The following is a 21,295-nucleotide window of genomic DNA, read 5'->3' as shown; positions in this document are numbered from 1 at the left end:
TACAAAACACGTCCATCCGACAATTGTTGTCTGAATATCCAATCGTGTGTACAGGCCTTAGGAATTGCCTTCAATTAGGAGTGGGGTGCGTGGTAGAGGGGATTAAGAACTGGACATGCTGCATGTACCCTGTATACTTTGATTACTTTTTTGGGTGTGTGTAGCATGCCCAATGTTCTCAACTGGTTAAATGACAGTTAATAATTTTTCTTACAACTTGTTTCAGTTCTTTATTCCTCAAACTGTATATAATTGGATTCAGAAGTGGGGTGACTACAGTGTACAGTAATGACAAGAATTTAGTGATGTCCCATGACTGTCCTCTACTAGGTATCAAATACACACAAACAATGGTACCATAAAAAATGGAGACAACAGTCAGGTGGGAACTGCATGTTGAGAAAACTTTCTGCCTTCCAGTAATAGATGGGATTTCCAAAATAGTGATTATAATATAAACATATGATACAATGATGATACAAAATGGGATTACAGCAAACAACAAACTCATTGATGTTGATTCCAGTTGAACGATGGTGGTGTCAGAGCAGGAGAGTTGGAGGATCGGGTCAAGATCACAGAAAAAGTGATCAATGATATTGGGACCGCAAAACTGTAAGGTGGATATGGTCAAAGTAGAAACCAACACTGCTAAGAAACTTAAACTCCAACTCATGATAACTGTTATCCAACAAAATTGGTGACTCATTAATAAAGTATAATGTAATGGTTTACAGATGGCCACATATCTGTCATAAGACATCGCTGTCAGAAGAAGACACTCCAGTGTTTCTGTGGCTGCAAAGAAATAAAACTGGGCGATACAGTGAGAAACTGATACAGTAGTGGTATTTTCTAATACAGCACGGAGCATGGTAGGAACAACATCAGTCGCTAATAGTATATCAGATGCAGACAACTGGGAGAGGAAGAAGTACATGGGAGAATGGAGGGATTTGCTGTAGGGCACCAGTGTGATGATCAGGAGGTTTCCACATATTGTCACAAAGTAAAAAAAAAGAAACAAAAAGAAGACCAAAAATGTCATGCTTGGAGGAATCTGAAACCCCAAGAGGTGGATTGTAGTGATCACAGTCATATTTCTTTCATCCATTCATCCAGAATATTAACTTTTTTTAAGCATTAAAAGTTTATTCAAACAAATTATAGCAGTACAATAAAAAAGGGAAGATGTAGAAAAAAATATGACATTCAATTCAATTGGCAAAAACTAATAAATCCATTTCAAAGCACAACATACAGCGTGAGTAATATAAGTAACTCCTCACGAATGGGATCACTAAGTAGTGCCCTAAGGGAAGCAAATTTGGACTGTAGTGCCAATATTTCTGTAAATCACAATAACATATTGTAAAGTATATTATAAACACCTTAAAGAAAAGGAAGGGGAGAAGAAAAAGAGACAGAGGGGAATGGATAAGATAGGGGCGGGTAGGGGGTGTTTTGTTGGCGGGGAAGTAAAGGTCGATGTCTCGCTCATCTGCCAAGACCAACAAAAACTCAGGGAGCGGGTAACCAAGACAGAAACCAGAATTAGCCACGTGGAGGACGAGGTGCCGCCATTACAGATCGCGGCTGAGTGCCTGCAACACCAGCTCACCATGGTCTTAGCGAAGCAAGACGATATGGAAAATCATCTTAGGAGATGCAATCTACGGTTCGTGGGTCTGCCTGAGGGCGTGGAGGGTTCGGACCCCCCTTTGTTCCTGGAAAATTTACTAATTACCACCTTTGGGTGGGCTGAGTTCTCTGCCTCCTTCGTGGTGGAAAGGGCCCACAGGCTGGCAGCTAAGCCTCCTCCCCAGGGCGCACCGCCGCAGACTTTCATTGCCAAGCTACTCAACTTCCGTGACCGTGATGCTGTGCTTCGCATTACCAGGTTGAAGGGAAACATCCCCTTCCAGAACAACAAGGTCAGGGTTTTCCCGGACTTCTCGGCAGACGTCCAGAAAAAGAGGGCCCTATTCTCCGAAGCCAAGCATCAACTGAGGATCCGTCACTTCTCCTACGCTATACTTTTTCCAGCTAGGCTCCGAGTCGTTGGGAAGGACAGATCGCATTTTTTTGACACACCGGAGGCTGTTCTTTCATGGCTCGAGAACGCGGCACCACCGGCTCGGCAGCCTGTGTAACGTCCTTGTCCCTGATGTCTGGATTGCGCCCGATGAGCACGACATGACGGCTGCTGTCCCCTGATCTTTCCTGAAACTTGGACTTTCTGTGATCCCACCAGGTACTGTTTCTGATGCCCCCTTGCCAATATCCTCCACTATATTTGCTATGCCCTAGTGGGTTTCCCTTGCTTTGTCCGGACCGGTGATCTGCCGCTCCCCCCCTCCCACTCACCCCCATTGCTACCCATTCTTCTCATATCCCCATTTTTCGTGACATTATGGATGCGCTTCTCCGTGTTCCCCTTATCTCCCCTGCCCATCCTATCCTATATGAAGAGGAGCATGAACTATAGCCCCGAACAGTGGTTTTAAGATGACGAGTTGCCACCCGTCATGGAGCCTATGACATGATCTCACATCTCCATATCCTCAGGTTTTCCCCTCACATGTTATCCTGGAGATCCTAGACCGGGGGCCTTACTCCTTGTACTGCTGCTCGTTTTACAGCAGACAATCGTCCCTCTAGACGCAGGTGTCCCCGCGGACCCTGTGTTTTTTTTCACTTTCTGCAACGTTTTTTGGTTTTATGTACATGCCTGGTTTCCCTAGTCTGGTTGGGCTTGATGGGCTGACCTGGCTTTTTGCTTGGCGCCCCGCCGGCCCGAACACCCCAGTGTATTAGTTTGTTTTTTTCCTTCTTTTTCTTGTGTGGTTAATTGCTGGGTTCTCATTATGATTTTAAGTGCTGTACTGGAGAGAATAATACATTTCTGCTTGGGGAATGCTGCATGGAAATGTGCTGCTATTGTTTTGTTATTATGTGCTGGTATACTCACTGGGGTCCTGGCCTTGGCGTTCCGGGGTCTGCGGGCGGTGTCGGGGGCCCCCCTTTTTGGGGGTTGCCCTCGATGCCTGTGCGCGGGCCTGGGATATCTGGGACACTGACAATCGTTACCGTTTGCCATGACCAATGTGAAGTTTATTACTTGAAATGTGTGTGGTATCAGGGCTCGTCCGAAGTGTAATGCAGTTTTGTCTTTTTTTGAAAGCACAGTGGGCAGACATTATGGTACTAGTGGAGACTCACTTAACTGGTCAGCTCATGATGTCACTTAAGAAACCATGGGCCGGTTGGATGTACCAGGCTCCACATACTGCCAATTCTAGGGGGGTTGCTTTATTGGTGGCTAAAGCTGCAAATTTGTGTTGCTTTTGCTTCAGTCTGATCCCCAGGGTAGGTTTCTATGTATACATGCTAGGGTGAATGGTCTGGAGGTGCTGCTGTTAGAAATATATATACCCCCCCTTTTCAATTTACAGTCCTGACAAAAGGCCAGTGTGCCTGCGATTTGGTTAGGGGACTTTAATAATATTGCACACAGACACCTGGATAGGTTATCTATGACGTCCCCTGCAGACACTGCACACGCACAGACTCGATTTGGTAAACTGCTCTTTGACCTGGACCTGGTGGACACATAGCGGTATCGATATCCGACGGATAGGACATTTTCACGCTTCTCGACGGCGCACAGCTCTATGTCACGCATTGATCTAATATTGACATCCCGGGCTCTTCTCCCTAGTTTGGGTAATGTGGGGTTTAATCCACGTGTCCTTTATGACCATGCCTCCTATTGGATTGAGCTTCAAATTGTCTCCCCCCCCCTTCGACTTACACCTGGAAACTTAACCCCTTTTGGCTCTCGGTCGTCCCCGATTTGGCTGAGGCTGGGGCTGAGTGGGACTTTTTTTTTCAGACCAATAGGGGAACCGCGTCATTCTGGGTGGTGTGTGATTCCTTTAAGGCTCATGCTAGACTATTCCTGTCCCAACGCATTTCCCGATACCGGAAGACTTCGGGTCAGGTGGTCGTGCAGGCGGAGCGATCCCTCGCGGAGGCGGAAAGAGCGCTTGTCTCTGACCCCTCCTCATTCACAGCTGACACTTTGAAAATGCAGACCCGAGTTGTGAATGGTCTCCTCTTTGAGAAAGCCGAAAGGAAAATATTCTACAGTAAGCAGAGGACGTATGAGTGCAGAGAACGGGCGGGATGACTCCTAGCCTATTTGGCCCATCTGGATCACAGGCCTCCCACAGTGGTCTCTCTCCGGGGCGTTGGAGGTACATTGCTCTCTGACCCTGATGAGGTAGCTGAGGAGTTCCGCTCCTTCTTCGCCTCATTTTACTCTCCTGTTGCTAATAATCCTAGAGGCGAGATAGTCAAAATGTTAGCTGACATTGAACTACCCACGTTGCCGGAGTCTCAAGTGGAGACTCTTGAGTCCCCCATCACTATAGATGAAATAACGCATGCGTTGTCTATGCTCAATCCCTCTAAGGTGCCCGGATCAGATGGTCTCCCCCTGGAGTTTTACACTGCTTACAGCGAGTCCCTTGTCCCCAGGCTCCAGGAGCTATTTTCATATATTTTTTAATCCAGTTCCCTGCCTGCTTCTATGAGGGAGGCTTATATCGTACTCATCCCCAAACCTGACAAGAATCTAGAACTCCCCGAATCTTACCGTCCAATCTCCCTACTTCAGCTTGACATTAAGATCCTGGCAAAGATCCTGGCGATACGGCTTAATGGTGTGATCCTGACGTTAATTCATCCTGATCAGACCGGATTCATGTCTTCTAAAAACACGGTGTACAATTTACGTAGACTACATATGAACTTACAAGCTGGCCATGACCAAGTGGGATCTAGGGTTGTGGTGTCTCTCGATGCCGCAAAAGCCTTCGATTCCTTTTGAATGGGACTATCTTTGGGAATGCCTAGCACGTTTCGGCTTTGGGCCTAAGTTCATAAAATGGATCCGTTTCCTGTATCAGGACCCGTGCACCAGGATCTTGGTTAATGGTCGGGTATCAGCCCTGTTTCCCCTATGCAGGGGAACCAGGCAGGGATGCCCGTTATCCCCGTTAATGTATGCCCTGGCCGTGGAGCCCCTGGCATCCTCCCTCAGGAGGCACTCGGGTATTCGCGGTCTCCGTTGTGGGGAGCTGGTGGAGACGGTCAGCTTATATGCTGATGACATGCTTCTCTACTTGGCAGATGCCAGCCACTCCTTACAGACTGCCCTTGAGGTCATCCAGGCTTTTGGTCGGTACTCTGGGCTGTGCATTAACTGGGATAAATCCCAGATCCTTCCCATAGACGTAAATGTTCCCACCGAACTTCTGGCCTCCTCTCCTCTCCTTAGGGTTAGCTCCTTGAAATACCTTGGGATTCAGATCTCTAGATCTCCTAAGGACTATGTTGCTCTTAATATGGAGCCGCTGGTGTAGTTTTTATAAACTAAAACGCAGACCTGGGCTAAGTTACCACTAGGTGTGATGGGCCGAGTGAACTTAATCAAAATTATTCTCCTCCCTTAGTTTCTATATGTACTCTGGCATGCCCCCTGATATCTTCCCCTCAGATTTTTTAAATCCATCGAGGCTATCCTTAACTCGTTCGTGTGGGGTGCGGCCCGACACAAGCTGTCCTGGCAGGCGTTGAAGAACACCACTGACTTAGGAGGAGCATCCTTGCCCGACTTTAATCTATATTATCTAGCGGCGCAACTATCCCACTTCTTTTACTTAGACAAGAACGATAGGGACCGCTACCTGGCGCTCGTATGCTCCCCGCTTGCTCCCGGAGTTACTCACCCTTTTCAGGTTCTCTTTAGGGACCTGGGGGGTGCTTGGACTTTGGGAAATCATAGGGGCTTGCTCTATCATCACTGTAAAATTTAGGAGGTGGTGGGGCGTAGCCTTTAAAGCGGGAGTTCACCCCAAAAAATTTTTTTAACATTAGATTGGGCCTAATTACGGGAAGCAGAATCGGGTGTTTTATTTAAAATCAATGCAGTACTTACCGTTTTAGAGATAGATGTTCTCCGCCGCTTCCGGGTATGGTCTTCGGGACTGGGCGTTCCTATTTGATTGACAGCCTTCCGACGGTCGCATACTGTCCCGGATCCGATCTTGTGGCTTCACAAAGGGGTGAGGTATCTTTCTGACGTATACCATGGCACTGTTTTGAAATCGCTTCAACAGCTTAAGGACGGGTTCAACCTCCCCAACTGCACTTTCGCTACCTCCAGCTCCATCATGCTCTTCGGGCTCAATTTGGTCATGTTTCTCCTAATGTTTAAAAGCTTGATATTCTCTGCACTATGGTGGGACTGGACTCCCGGAAACTCATTTCAGAGTTCTATGCCTCGCTTCTTTGTCCTACGGCTGCCATTTTGGCCTACAGGCTTAAGAACCGTTGGGCTGTGGATGTGGGGGAGCTGGAGGATGACGAATGGGAGGACGCTTTGGAGACCAGCAAGAAGGTCTCAGTCAAGTTGTCAAACCATCTTACACATCTCTACATTTTGCACAGAACTTATTTGACACCTATTCGCTTGGCCAAATACAAACCTGACCACAATCTTTTATGCCCTAGATGTGACAGCCCCTCCAGTACCTTTTTACATCTCCTTTGGTCCTGTCCAGTTATACAAGATTACTGGATGCATATTGTACAATTTATCCACAACGAGATGGGGTCTCCCCTGACATAATGCCCTAAGCAGTGTCTGCTGGGAATATTCCCGGACCCTGATTCGAATAAATACCACAAGATATTTCATCAGGAGTCGCTGTTTATTGCCAGGCTGCTCATAGCGCGGAGGTGGCTTCAGGTTGTGCCGCTTTCTCTCTGGGAGTGGATCTCTGCGGTTAATTGCGTACTACCATATAAAAAGGAAATTTACGCTCATAGAGGCTGCCCGGCCAAATATGGCAAGATTTGGGACCCATGGATAGGAACTGCTGCTACATGTAGTGATGTCTCCACCTGAGTTTGTTTTTACACGCATCTGCCCTCCCCTCATGCCTAGCTGTGTGTTTTGTGCACAAATCTGGTCAGACTTGTGGCCACTCCTGACCGGTAATTTGGTCCTCTGGCATTCCATGCTTTTGTCTTTGTGATGTTCCTCTTTACTTGACCCTGATGTTTCAGTGTTTTTTTACTTTAAACCGAAAATATGTTCTATCTTTGTATACCCATGCATCATGTGTGTTTCACCTGTACAAAATGTATCATCGTATGACCTGTATGTTTTATTTCTCCGCACAATAAAGCACAGTGTTATTTGTAAAAAAATAAATAAAATAGGGATGGTAGGAGAAAAGGGAAGAAAGAAAAAAAAAAGAAGGGAAGACTAAAGAAAGAAAATAATAGGGATGGTAGGAGAAAATGGAAGAAGGGAAAAAAAGGGAAAGGTAGGAGAGAAAAAAGAAAAGAAGGTCAAAAACAAGGAGGTAGAGCAAACAAATGTTATGTATGGTATATTTACCCACAGTGACCAAGCATATCTAATTATATTTAGGACAAAGCTGAAATTGACTTATCTCCATACATTACTGTACTTTACACATTGCAAAGTAAAAGAAAAAAAAAAAAAGGAAAGTTGTTAATTATGCTAACAATTCTAACAAATTCTAAAAAAAATTGTAAAATAGTGTTTGAGTTTGCAGAAAAAAAAACTAAATGTTTTTTCCTAAATGTTCGTTTTTAAAATCTATGCATTGCAAATACATTCTAATAACCATAATCACAGCAACAATACCATCTAGAAGCTAGCAATCACATGTAGCTCAACTGATCTATATTACTCTCTAATCTTATTGTACAGGGAACCATGGCTTTTATAAATATGCTCAATTAATTATGTGCCACCAGTGGGAGAATTATGGGCTGATATTCTCCTTGGATCAATCATCATAATACAGATACTCCTCGTTTAACGACTTACCTGTTCAACAACCACTCGTAATTTACGACCAGCTCTCCCCACCCGAACAATGTGCTATACCTCATTGTATTGTACAATAAAGTACAGAATTTTTGTTTGTGTTCTGTATTTATGCAAATTAAAACAACGTTATTGAGCTGGAGTTGTGTGTTTAGACCTTTTTATTACAATACAGTACAGTACAGTAGTTAATAATGCTTAAAATATTTATTACTTGTGACTCCTCATTTTTGTTTTTATTATTGTTTTCACATCAGATATAACACTAGCAAAACATGTAGACATTATTAGGTAGATTCAGTAAGAGTTAGGCCGACTTATCAGTAGATAAGCCGACCTAACTCAGAATCTACGCCGACTTATGTTTAAGTGTATGCTCAAACAGAGATACGCTTAAACATATCTAAGATACGATGGCTTGCTCCATCCTATCTTAGATTGCAATATTTCGGATGGCCGCTAGGTGGCGCTTCCATTGCGGTCGGCGTAGAATATGTAAATGAGTAGATACACCGATTCACAAACGTACGCCCGGCCGACGCAGTACTTTTACGCTGTTTACGTTAGAGATAGGCCGCCTAAAGTTAGAGCTAGGCACTAGTTGGAATAGTAATGTTAAGTATGGCCGCCGTTCCCGCGTCGAATTTTGAAATGTTTACGTTGTTTGCGTAAGTCGTCGATGAATCGGGATTTACGTCGTTTACGTCCATGTCAAAATCAATAGGCCCGTGCAGCGTACTTAGCCACAATGCACACTGGGAAATGTAGGCGCCCGGCGCATGCACAGTTCGAAAAAAACATAAAAAACGTAAGGTCAAGCACTATTAACATAAAACACGCCCCCTCAAACACATTTGAATTAGGCGCACTTACGCCCGCCGCTTTAGGCTACGCCACCGTAACTTAGCAGGCAAGTACATTGTGAATCATGTACTTGCCTCGCTAACTTACGGCGGCGTAGCTTAAATTCCTTAAGCTACGCCGCCGCAAAGTTGCGGCAATCTTACTGAATCTACCTATATATCAGTTTCAGAGTACCTGATGTTTGTTTATACAAGTGGAACACTGGGTACCTCTTTCTTGCCATGGCTTTTTTCTCGGTGGTAAAAAAATGTATACGTACAAGGACATCCCTCGGGGTGATGTCAGGAAGGTATAAGGGCTTAAGGATTCTCTGAGCCCTATCTATATGGAGCTATATATCTGATGTTGATGGTAGCAGTTCAGATAGTAGTTGAAGGAAGTTGTGCAGTAGTGGTTGTGTAATAGTTTCTGCAAAATTTGATGTTATTGCAGCATGAGCGGTCTTTGAGATCCATTAATTTGGCCGATGTTCTTTTGATTTCTTCCTCATGGTCATTATGTGTCAATAACATCATTATGGGCATGACAAATCTCTCCTATTTTGTCTTCAGCATGGGACATCCTAAGAGAAATGGCCTGTACTGCAGAGGTTACATTGGTCAGCATAGCTGTCATATCCATGTGCAAAGATTCTTTGAGAGACAGGAGCATGTCTTTAAGGTCAGCAATGGTGGCAGGTTGGTCAGAGGAAGGATAGTACTCAAGGGGTCTCATTAGTTGTAGTGAGGAATGGGGTCTAGCTGGGAGCCTTTCACCCTCATCTTCACCTTCCTGGCTGGACTTTTTGAATTTTGGGGCTGCGTGTGGTGGGGCAGTCAGGAGGGATAGACTCACCATTTGTGTTTTTCAGAGGAGCCATGCTGATGCCCTGCATCATCTCTCCCCGCCGCCACTGTGCCTCTGTGTACCCCGTGTGAGGAGAAGTCGCTGCCATTTTGTTGTAGCCTGTCTCTGGCCGGCGGGTAGAAATCAGTAAGCTTCTTTGGGCCAGAGCGGGTGTTCTGATGTTTAGACATGTCGGGTAGGTGCCTGGGCTCTTTGTGGGTTTGCTGGTGTGGAGAAAGGGTCACCTCCAGGGCTGTGGTTAGTCAATGGGAGAACTAAAGAACCAAAGCTCCCTCACTCTGTGCCCATACAGATTTGCAGCCAGCCACGCCCTCCCAAAGATGATTTTTTATTGTTGACCTTTTTTAATATAAACTTTTTCAAATATGTGTTGTGTTTATTTGCATTGAAAAATGTTTTTGTGAATGAGTAACTAAGGGTACTATATACTCTTCTTCATTATTGTGGGGGAGGATAACTGGGAGAGGCCCTGTTTTTAAAGGGGGCTTCCAGAACCCAGCAAGCTCCCTGTCTACAGACCCCCACATCCACCTGCAAGGGATATGAGGAAGAGGCCCTTATCCTCATTAACATGGGGAAAAAGTTATTTTCCAGGGGACCACTTGGCAAGGTACCCTAACCATGCTGAGTAGCTGATATAGTTCAGGAAGGAAGGTGCATGCTTGCTGCACTCCCCTTTAAAGGGCATCCAACCTGCATGCTCATATAAGGACCTGGTATAGATTTTAGTGTGGCCCTACATCACTTATTTTGTTTCTTGAGTGGGGAAAATCCATAAGGGTCTGGTATAGATATTGGGGGTACCCACACTGTTTATTTTGCATGGGGTTCCTCCTTTAAAACTATACCAGACCCTCATCAAGGATAAGGGTCGAGTATTCATTTTGAGGGGAATGCATCCTGTTTCTTTTATTTTTTTCATTTAGCAGCACTTTTTTCATTTTTGTTTCTTACAAAAAAAATGGGGTATACCTAAAATCCATACCATATGGGTTACCCATAAAATACATACCCTTATCCTATATAATGTTCTTGTTTGTATTTCAAGAGATGAACCCACACAAAAAAGGCCTGGCTTCCCTTACAAAATCCTTAATATAAATATGTCCATATTTGGTAGATAATGTGACCGTGGATATCCCACCCCTTTTTACATTTTTTTCACCAGCTGGGGAGCTGTCATTCACTGCAAGTCTCTGTCAGGAGTGGACATGTCCATGGTCAGTGTATTTACTGTTACAGCAGGTTGAAAGTTGGCAACATTATTAAAGATGTGTATTAGGGTTGTCCCGATACCACTTTTTTAGGACCGAGTACAAGTACCGATACTTTTTTTTAAGTAGTCGCCGATACCGAATACCGATACTTTTTTTAAATGTGTCCCCAAATGCAGCCATGTCCCCCCCATATGCAGCCATGTCCCCCACATATGCAGCCATGTCCCTCTAGCCATGTCCCTCACATATGCAGCCATGTCCCTCTAGCCATGTCCCTCACATATGCAGCCATGTCCCTCTAGCCATGTCCCTCACATATGCAGCCATGTCCCTCTAGCCATGTCCCTCACATATGCAGCCATGTCCCTCTAGCCATGTCCCTCACATATGCAGCAATGTCCCTCTAGCCATGTCCCTCACATATGCAGCAATGTCCCTCTAGCCATGTCCCTCACATATGCAGCCATGTCCCTCTAGCCATGTCCCTCACATATGCAGCCATGTCCCTCACATATGCAGCAATGTCCCTCTAGCCATGTCCCTCGATGCGGCGGCGCGATGCGGCGGCAGCGGCGAGGGGGAAAGGGGGGGGAAGTATTCTATTTAGGTATCGGGGGTATTTGCGCGAGTACGAGTACTCCCGCAAATACTCGGTATCGGTCCCGATACCGATACTGGTATCGGTATCTGGACAACCCTAATGTGTATGTGTTTATTTACTTTTCTTTTTTTTTGTGAAAGAACAAAGAGGGGAAATGTTGGGGAGGTATCTGTGAAGCTCTTTATTTTTAAAGGGGCTGCCAAATTCTGATCAGCTCTCCTCCACAGACCCCATCAACCATTGGGCCATGTGGTGAGGCAGAGGCCCACATGCTCATTAACATGGGGAAAGGTGCTTTGCAAGGAGGGCCTTTACAAGATACCCTTTCTGTGTTGAGGGCACGTGACCTGGTATGTTTTGGAAGACCTTTGGAGGAGTCTGTGAGACTTTTTTTTTTCTTTTAACAAGCCAACATTGAAATGTCATTTTACATCTATATAAATGATGCCTAAAAACATACTGGGCCATATTCTGAGTAAAGTTACGATGGAGTATCTCAGGATACTCCGTCGTATCTCTCTTTTTTGGCCAGTGTATCTATGCAAGTGATTCTTAGAATCATTTTCGCATAGATACGCTGAAGATCCGACATGTGTAAGTCACTTACACTGTCGGATCTTAAATGTAATTACTCCGCCGGCCGCTAGGTGGCGTTTACGTTCAGGTCTCATTTGTTTATGCAAATGAGCCTGATACGCCGATTCCCGAACGAATTTGCGTCGCGTAACCATCGCTTAAGTCGTTTGCGTAGGCGTAAGGTTACCCATGCTATATGAGGGGTAACCTTACGGCAGTCCCACGTAGGCCATGTTAAGTATGGCGTCGGGTCCGCGTCGTGTTTTCCCGTTGGGTACGTTGTTTTTCTAAGTCGTTCTTGAATACGACTTTACGTCAATGACGCACACGTCGGCGTCATTGACGTTTTACGCCGAGAACTGGAGCATGCGCACTGGGCTATTTTAAGCCCGGCGCATGCGCAGTTTGTAAGAATCGGGGGCGCGCTTAATTTAAATAGAAGCCGCCCCCTTGGATTTACGCGGGGATACGCCGGGCCAAATACACTACGCCGCCCCCTTGGATTTACGCGGGGATACGCCGGGCCAAATACACTACGCCGCCCCAAACTACGGAGCAAGTGTTTGGGGAATACAGCACTTGCTCCTGTAGGTTGGGGCGGCGGAGTGTAAATGGCTTACGCGCCGCCCGCCGAAAATGTAAGAGAATATGGCCCATAGAAGTTATCAGGTGAACAATCACTTTCACAGTACAACAGAACTGCAAAGTTTTTTTTTTTCACCCCTACATTTCACTTCATAGCTACATAGGAATTGAAAGGGATAAAAAAAGCATTTGATCAGTAACTACTGTGGGAGATTAGCTCGCAGGGATCACCTTTCCTGGAAATTAAGGTCAGAGTGCAGGCAGCTTCTATAAAATCTGGTGTGTTGCCAGCTTTATTTAGAAGAGGTTTGCAAAGTCATGAAAACAAACAAAAAAACAGTAAAGTAAATCCTTTCTGTCTGGCGCTAAACTAAACAGTAGACTCCTCTCTATACGGTGTAGGGGGTGGTTCCCATCACCCCCAAAACATGTGGTAAAGCAAACCTTTTTTTTAAATCAAAACAGAGCTCCTCTCTCTCATATACCCTTCTGAGGCTCAGGCCAGAGCTCTGCTGTGCTCTTATCCTGCTGCTTTAAAGTCCCCTCAAGTGGACCACAACATCCGGACTGGAACTAAGCCTACCACAGAGGCTGGAAAAACCTAGGCTGGATTCCGGTTCAGTCTCTTACTATAGAATGCATGCAAGATGAAATATACCGATTATCCATTACCTCACCTCGCAAACCGTCACATATCCTCCCTCTCTGCTCAAGCCCCTGCGGCTGAGCAATTGTCCCAAACATACAGTGCATGCGGAAGAGGGCATCTGCATTGTTTTGGAGCTTGCCCGGGCCTATGATTTACTGTAAACTTAAAGGGCTGTAAAGCAAGGAACCACCTCCCCAACAGGTAATACTTCGACAACAGCATAATTTTTTTTTTCATGCTCCTCACCATCTCTGTTATGGGATAGTACAGCCCCTAGGCCCAGCTCAGAGGCATCTGTCTGTACTACAATCCTCTTTGTAAAGTCCAGGTTCACTAGCACCAGTAGTACACAAAAGGCCTGCTTTTATTTCTAAAACGCCTCCTTGGGTTCAGGATTCCATTTGAATATGACAGACCCTCGTCAGGCAGGTCAGAGTGGAAATGGTGGCAAAGTTGGGTATAAACCATCTGTAATACCCTGTAATTCCCAGGAAGGCCTGAACTTGTTTTTTGTTTACCGATTGGGGCCATTTTTGAATTGCCACAATCTTATTGGTCTGAGGCTTGACCGTTCCCCCGCCAATAACATACCCAAAGTATTTGGCACACTTTTTTTGATTGGCCGTGAAACCTGCTTCCCTAAGGGAATCTACCACTGCTTGTACTCAGGGCAGGTGCTATTCCCAACTTGGCTGTGGATGACCACATTGTCCAAATAAGCGGCTGCATACGGGCAATGTGGTCTCAAAGTTTTGTCCATCATTCAATGAAACGGTGCAGGGGTGACATGCAGACCAAAAAGCATTGGCTTGTACTGAAATGAGCCCTCAAGAGTGGAAAAGGCATTATTATCATTGGCTAATTCAGTTGAAGGTATTTGCCAATAGCCTTTCGTTAGGTCTAGGGTTGTTATGTAGCAGGCCTGTCCCAACCTCTCCATGAGCTTGTCGACCCAAGGCATCGGGTTGTCACAAACTATGGTGAACAAGAGTGAACCACAACTGCAATTAGATTAATTTAAAGGGGACAATGCATTTCTCAATGTGATATGACATTCAGTATTGGACCCCAGGTGTCACTCTTAATCTTAGGCGAAGAGTTTGGGGGTTCATTACATCATCTGTCACACAGAGAGGAATGCGTCAAGAAAATAGGCAAGGAGGTATTATAGCATAGCTCCAAGCCCTAGTTTAAAAGGTATATGCGAATGTGTTTCATATACAGGCCAGAAGCATGTTTTCTACAGTTAACACATGTGATGCATGTAGCATAAAAAGATACTGTATTAGGATAAGATATTTTGGAGAGAGGCAGCTAGTGATTAAATGAATTGCTTAGGAATGTATGTCTCTTTAAGATATAGACTAAGACGTATAATCAAGCTGTTATCTTCATGAATACTCAAGGAACATTTAGTATGAGAAATCCAACAATAGTAGCATGAATCCTCAGTAGCTAATCCCAAGCAAGGTGGTAATTTAAAGAGAGCAGGGTTCAAAATAGTCAGATGATATATGTACTATGAGTAAGGAATATTTCACAAGCATTGAAAGTAGTATGGAAAGGGTACTTATCTATTTGCAGAGGATGATGGTTCCCTATAATAGAAGAATTTTGTTTGTCTTCAATGAATTCAGATAGTGAGAGTCTCCTGCAGATAAATATCTTTGAGTGTCGAAACAGCAAATAGAATATTGATGGTAGCGTGGATCCGGTTTGGGAATGCTTAATTCTTAGGGGATAGTAGTAACCAGTAGTTTGATGGTAGTATGGGTCGGGGCTCAGCAGGCTATGGCCAACAAAGGAATGCTGTATACTGGCAGTGCAATCAATTAATAGCAGCAAGACATGTGTATCAGGAAGCAGTGATTGCACTGGGAACTTCCGCGTTCCAGCGTGGAACGCATACAGCACTGGGCAATTCCGTCAGTGCGGGGCCGCCGAATGCGTTCCAGCGCGGAACGCAATTGGCGATGAGAACATCGCTTACACGGGTATGCATCGAACTTGGACACACTGTTGGGTTTCCTAAAGTCATTACAAAACCTAATAGTACCATAGGGTTTTGGGGCCAGCACTAGGGGGCTCGACCAATCACTGTGGGACTCTTTATCACATCCAACTCTAACATATTTTTGATTTCCTTTGCGACTGCCTTTGGGATTCTACATGGCTTTACATTTATGTGAACCCCAGGTTCTGTTACTATATCATGCTGGATCACATTGGTCAGTGCGGGTAAGGGGGAGAAAAAGTCTCTATTTTTGTACAGAAAAGCCCTAACATCACTTTGTTGTGCGATGGACAGGGAATGCATTATGGGGATGTCAGGTGTCACTGGTATACGGTCTGTTGGAGGCGGGGATGAGGTCAGAAAAGTCTCTCTGTCCTTCCAGGGCTTTAAGAGATTCGCATGATAAATTTGTTGTGGTTTCCATTTCCCTGGCTGGTAGACTTTGTAGTTTACCTCCTCTAACCTTTCGACAACCTCAAAGGGACCCTGCCACTTGGATAGGAACTTACTTTCCACTGTGGGAACCAGTACCAACACTCTGTCCCCGGGGCTGAAAGTACTGACCTTGGCACCCCGATCATAGACCCTCCTCCATATGTTCTGGTACCGGGGGCAGGACAGCTGTGATTTGATCCTGCATCAAGGAGACATGATCTATGATGCTGCTATATGGAGTGGCCTCTCCTTCCCAAGTTTCTTTGGTGACATCTAGCAGCCCCCTGGGATGTCTACCATAGAAGAGCTCAAAGGGGGAATTTCCTGTGGATGCCTGCGGAAACTCTCATATGGCAAACATGAGATATGGTAGCAAAAAAATCCCAATTTCTCCCATCTTTATCGACCACCTTTTTCAACATACTTTCAACGTTTTTTAAAATCTTTCCACATGACCATCCATTTGGGGGTGGTAGACAGAGGTATGGAGATGGAAGATTTTTTATAACTTACACAGTTCCTTGGTAACCCTGGACATAAATGGGGTGCCCTGATCGGTTAAGATCTCTTTGGGGATCCCCAATTGGCTAAACACTTGGACTAACTCCTAGGCTATAGCCTTAGAGGAGGTGTTACGCAAGGGTATGGCCTCAGGATAACGCATTGCATAGTTCAGGATAACCAAAATATGCTGGTGATCCCGGGCAAACTTCACTAACAGCCCCACCAGGTCCATGTTAATCCTCTCAAAAGGGACCTTGATTATTGGTAGAGGGACAAGGGGACTATAAATATGGGGCGACGGTGCCGCCATTTGGCACTCGATTCACAGTACTCCCTGACATCTGCATATAACCCAGGCCAGAAACATATCTAGGTGATTCTCTCCCTGGTCTTTTTGATACTGAGATGTCCCCCATTACATGACCATGGGCCAGGTCTAGCACCACCCTACGGAAGGATTTGGGAACCAGTAGCGGTTCTACCTTGTCCTCTTCACGTTTTACCACCTAAAACAATAAATTGTTTTTAAGGGCCATGTAAGGGAAAGACACCCCCCCAGTTAGGATCCACTGGTTCCCCATCCACCATCTTAACATTTTCTATGGCTCTCATGAGGGTGACATCTCACAGTTGCTCGGTACAGAAATCATCTTTCCTGACCTCTAAGTCGGGTACCACATTCAGTCTTCTCTCATTGTCAGGGTCAGAGATGTTCTCCTGTTCATTACCCTCAGGCCGGGAGCTAGCTTACAGGTCCTCTGGCTCCCCAGTCATCACAGGGAAAGGAAGAAGATCTCTGGCTTCATCGATCTCCCTAACAGCGTCCCCTTCCCTAGAGCTCCAAAATGGGAAAAAAACTTTCCCCACTAAAACTTCATGAAACAGTGAAGGTACCACTCCCACTGAATAGTGTTAAACTGCCCAATGAGGTATCAACCTCAACCACGATGTCTGGTTGTCCCGAGTGTTCACATGAATGAAAATGACCTTGATAGTACTGGGGGGTAATGTTGTGGGGTTTACACAATCATTTATGACTAGAGTCACCACAATACCAGAGTCTAGCAGGCCTTGTATTGGTTTCCATGCACTGAAATAACACACATTTGTTTTTCAATGCGACTCTGATATGATGCAGTACATGCGATCTGTGCAAACAGAGATATGCGTCTTTTCATATAAGCATAATCGCATTGCATAGGTTAATCATTTATAGGACAGTTTGTAGCAAGATGCTCTAATGCATGACAACGGAAACACTGTATTGGCTTTACCCCCAGTCCTTTTAATGGTCCCAAAGACCTTCCGGGCTTCTTTGGCCAGTCTCCAAGTCTAGGACCCACAGTCTCATTAGCTGTAACAACAGTCTTATCTAATTTCGCCATGCTCTTGAACCCCGGAACAGTCTTACCAGAACAGCTGGGCGATCTTACACCCCTAGACACACTGAAGTTGGGCGTAGATGGGTTCACCTAGTCTTCAGTAGCAAGGTATCTCTGTGTGTGTGTGCACCTGATTGCATGTGTGTCTGTGTCATATATACACATGTTAGGGGGCTGAGCGCATACAGGTGTAAAGCCCTGTACACACGATCGGATTTCTGATGGAATCAAATCCGATGGATTTTTTCGTCGGCTATCCAATGAAGCTGACTTTCATCAGTTTTTCATACACACTATCAGACTAAATTCCGACCGTGCCAAAATGCAGTGACGTAAAACACTATGACGAGCCGAAAAAATGAAGTTCAATGCTTCCGAGCATGCGTCGACTTGATTCTGAGCATGCGTGGATTTTTCTCCGATGGAGTTCCACACAGACAATCGAAATTTCCTATCGTTTTTTTATCCATAGGAAAAATTTAAAACATGTTCTATTTTTTTACACCGATGGAAAAAAGACCGATGGGGCCCACACGCGATCAGTTTGTCCAATGAAAACAGTCCATCGGTCTTTTTTCATCGGACCAAACGATCGTGTGTACAGGGCTTTAGGGTAGGCTGTGAACGTACAGGTGTAAAGGGGCTGCGAGCGTACAAGTGTGAGGGGGGCTGCAAGTGTACAGGTGTGAGGGGGGCTATGAGCATACAAGTGTGAGGGGGGACTGCGAGCATACAAGTGTGATGGGGGCTGTGAGCATAGAAGTGTGAGGGGGGCTGCAAGCATACAAGTGTGAGGGGGCTGTGAGCGTACAGGTGTGAGGGGGGCTGCGAGTGTACAGGTGTGAGGGGGCTGCGAGTGTACAGGTGTGAGGGGGGCTGCGTGTGTACAGGTGTGAGAGGTGCTGCGAGTGTACAGATGTGATGGGGCTGTAAGGGCTAGTTCACACCAGACGCAGTTCCGTGTGCTTTTTTTCTGCACAAAATGCATGCACAGTGTTTTCCATGTATTCCAATGGCTCTAGTAAGCTCTAGTTCACACCAACATCAGTTTCTGGTCAGTTTCTTTACCGGAAACTGACCGGAAACTGACTGCATGGTGTGAACTAGAGCCAACTAGAGCCATTGCAATTCATGGAAAACACTGTGCATGCATTTTTAGTGCAGAAAAAAAAAAAAGCACAAAACTGTACAAAACTGCGTCTGGTGTGAACTGGCCCTTAGTGTACACTTGTGAGGAAGGCTGCGAGCATACAAGTGTGAGGGGGCTGTGAGCGTACAGGTGTGAAGGGGGCTGCGAGTGTACAGGTGTGAGGGGGCTGCGAGTGTACAGGTGTGAGGGGGGCTGCGTGTGTACAGGTGTGAGAGGTGCTGCGAGTGTACAAATGTGATGGGGCTGTAAGGGCTAGTTCACACCAGACGCAGTTCCGTGTGCTTTTTTTCTGCACAAAATGCATGCACAGTGTTTTCCATGTATTCCAATGGCTCTAGTAAGCTCTAGTTCACACCAACATCAGTTTCTGGTCAGTTTCTTCACCGGAAACTGACCGGAAACTGACTGCATGGTGTGAACTAGAGCCAACTAGAGCCATTGCAATTCATGGAAAACACTGTGCATGCATTTTTAGTGCAGAAAAAAAAAAAAGCACAAAACTGTACAAAACTGCGTCTGGTGTGAACTGGCCCTTAGTGTACACTTGTGAGGAAGGCTGCAAGCGTACAGGTGTTACTGCAAGCGTACAAATGTAAAAAGACCCAGGCACCAAAAATCCAAGCATTGCTACATTCTGGCAACAAATTGTCACTAATGAATACATGAGAACTAAATAGCCAATCATGACAATATATGGCCAAATATCTCTCCAATCCACCCGATCAAAAACACTCTCTAAAGGCTAGATACACACTTGTGCAGTGCGAATTCCAGCTCTGTTATCTCTGCAAAGAGATAAGAGAGCTGTTCAGCAGATCATCTCCGTTTTAGCTGCAAATTCGGAGACCTGGGAGAGGGGATGGGGGGAAGTGTATTGAGGAGAATGAGAGAAATCCTGATGAGAAATGAACACATCTGCGAATCAGATGCGTGCCCATAGAAGATAATGGGCCTGAATTCGCACCTGAGCAGCATCGCAATGCCTAGAAAATGCACACGTTTTTTGGGCAATGCGCAGTGCGAATGCATCGCACATATGTGAACCAGCCTCATTAAAATCAATGTATTTTATAATGTTATGCAAATTGTATGCGGTTTAAGCCGCACTCAATTCACATAGGTGTGAACCCGGCCTTAAACACCATTACTCCACTCCCCCACAGCAAAACCTCCAAAGGACTCCCTCAAACAAAGATATCTCTTCCTCAAGAGCCCTTCGTACACATGACCATTTTCCTGCCAGAAAACTGCCAGGGGAGCTTTTGGCTGGGAAAACCGGCCTTGTGTATGCTTCCTCGCAGTTTTTCCGACAGGAAAACTCCTGGGAATCCCTGCGGGAAAATAGAGAACTTGCTCTATATTTTCCCGTCAGGATTCCCGGTGGTTTTAAAACCGGCAGTTTTCCTATGGGGAACACTGCGAGGGAGCATACACACGGCCGGGATTCCCGGCCAAAGCTCTCCCCGCAGTTTTCCCAACGGGAAACCCGGCCGTGTGTACACAGGGAAACTTACCAAGCAGGTTCTCGGTTTTCCCTTCGGCATTCCCGGCGGACTTTATACCGCCGGGAATCCCGGTCGTGTGTACAGGGCTTGACATTCAAAAACATTTAAAAAGACAATACCTCAAATACTATGGCCCCTGGCAAAGTGAGGACAAGTCCTCTACGGTGGAGCACGAGAAAATAGAACACTAAGGCCCCATACACACGATAGAATTTATCCGCGAATACGGTCCAGCGGACCGTTTCCGCGGGTAAATCCTCTCGAGGATTTCGGCGGATTTTCATGCGATGGAGTGTACACACCATCGCATTGAATTCCGCGCCGAAATCCTCTGGCGATGACGTGTCGCGCCGTCTCCGCGATTATGACGCGGCGACGTGCGCGACACTGTCATATAAGGAATTCCACGCATGCGTCGAATCATTACGACGCATGCGGGGGATCCCTTCGGACGGATGGATCCGGTGAGTCTGTACAGACCAGCGGATCCATCCGTTGGGATGGACTCCAGCAGATGGATATGTTCTGCATGTCAGCAAATATTCGATCTGCTGGAATCCATCCCAGGGGAGATACATCCGTGGAAACAGATCCGCTGGCGTGTACACACCATAGGATCTATCCGCTGAAACCCATTTGCTGGGATTTATCTGCGGATGGATTCTATGGTGTGTACGGGGCCTTACAAGACGATGCAGCAAGCAGAAAACTTGTTTGGTGATGAATTGGTCATGATAAATTATGTTTTTACAAACTAAATATCAACTAGTTAGGGTTGATATACAGTAAAGCAGCCAAGATGTGTATGTTTTTAACACCTTCTATTGGGACACCTTTACATTTTTTACACTCATGTTATAATTTTCATTTTTGCCAGAAATTACTTTAACCTCCTCCCCCCCAATAAAATATATGCTCTAAAAGCATAGGCCCTGGAGAAATAATTGGTGGCCATTTCAAGTTTTTGTCACACAACATTTGTGCAGCCATCTATCATGCACATGTTTTTACGACAAAATACAATTAAATTAATT

The 21,295-nt window shown here is 45.6% G+C and overlaps 1 protein-coding gene across 1 annotated transcript; it reads right to left on the bottom strand.

Annotated features, from left to right (window-relative positions):
• Positions 1-1,126, bottom strand: LOC120930991 (olfactory receptor 1468-like). Its single transcript, XM_040342121.1, has one exon. The coding sequence runs from the start codon at positions 1,112-1,114 to the stop codon at positions 179-181; it is 936 nt and encodes a 311-aa protein (XP_040198055.1). The 5' UTR covers positions 1,115-1,126; the 3' UTR covers positions 1-178.
• Between the last annotated feature and the right edge of the window lie 20,169 nt (positions 1,127-21,295).

The sequence above is a fragment of the Rana temporaria genome, chromosome 3 (genome assembly GCF_905171775.1).
Source record: "Rana temporaria chromosome 3, aRanTem1.1, whole genome shotgun sequence".
NCBI classification, from domain to species: domain Eukaryota; kingdom Metazoa; phylum Chordata; class Amphibia; order Anura; family Ranidae; genus Rana; species Rana temporaria.
This window is presented reverse-complemented; position numbering and strand designations above follow the sequence as displayed.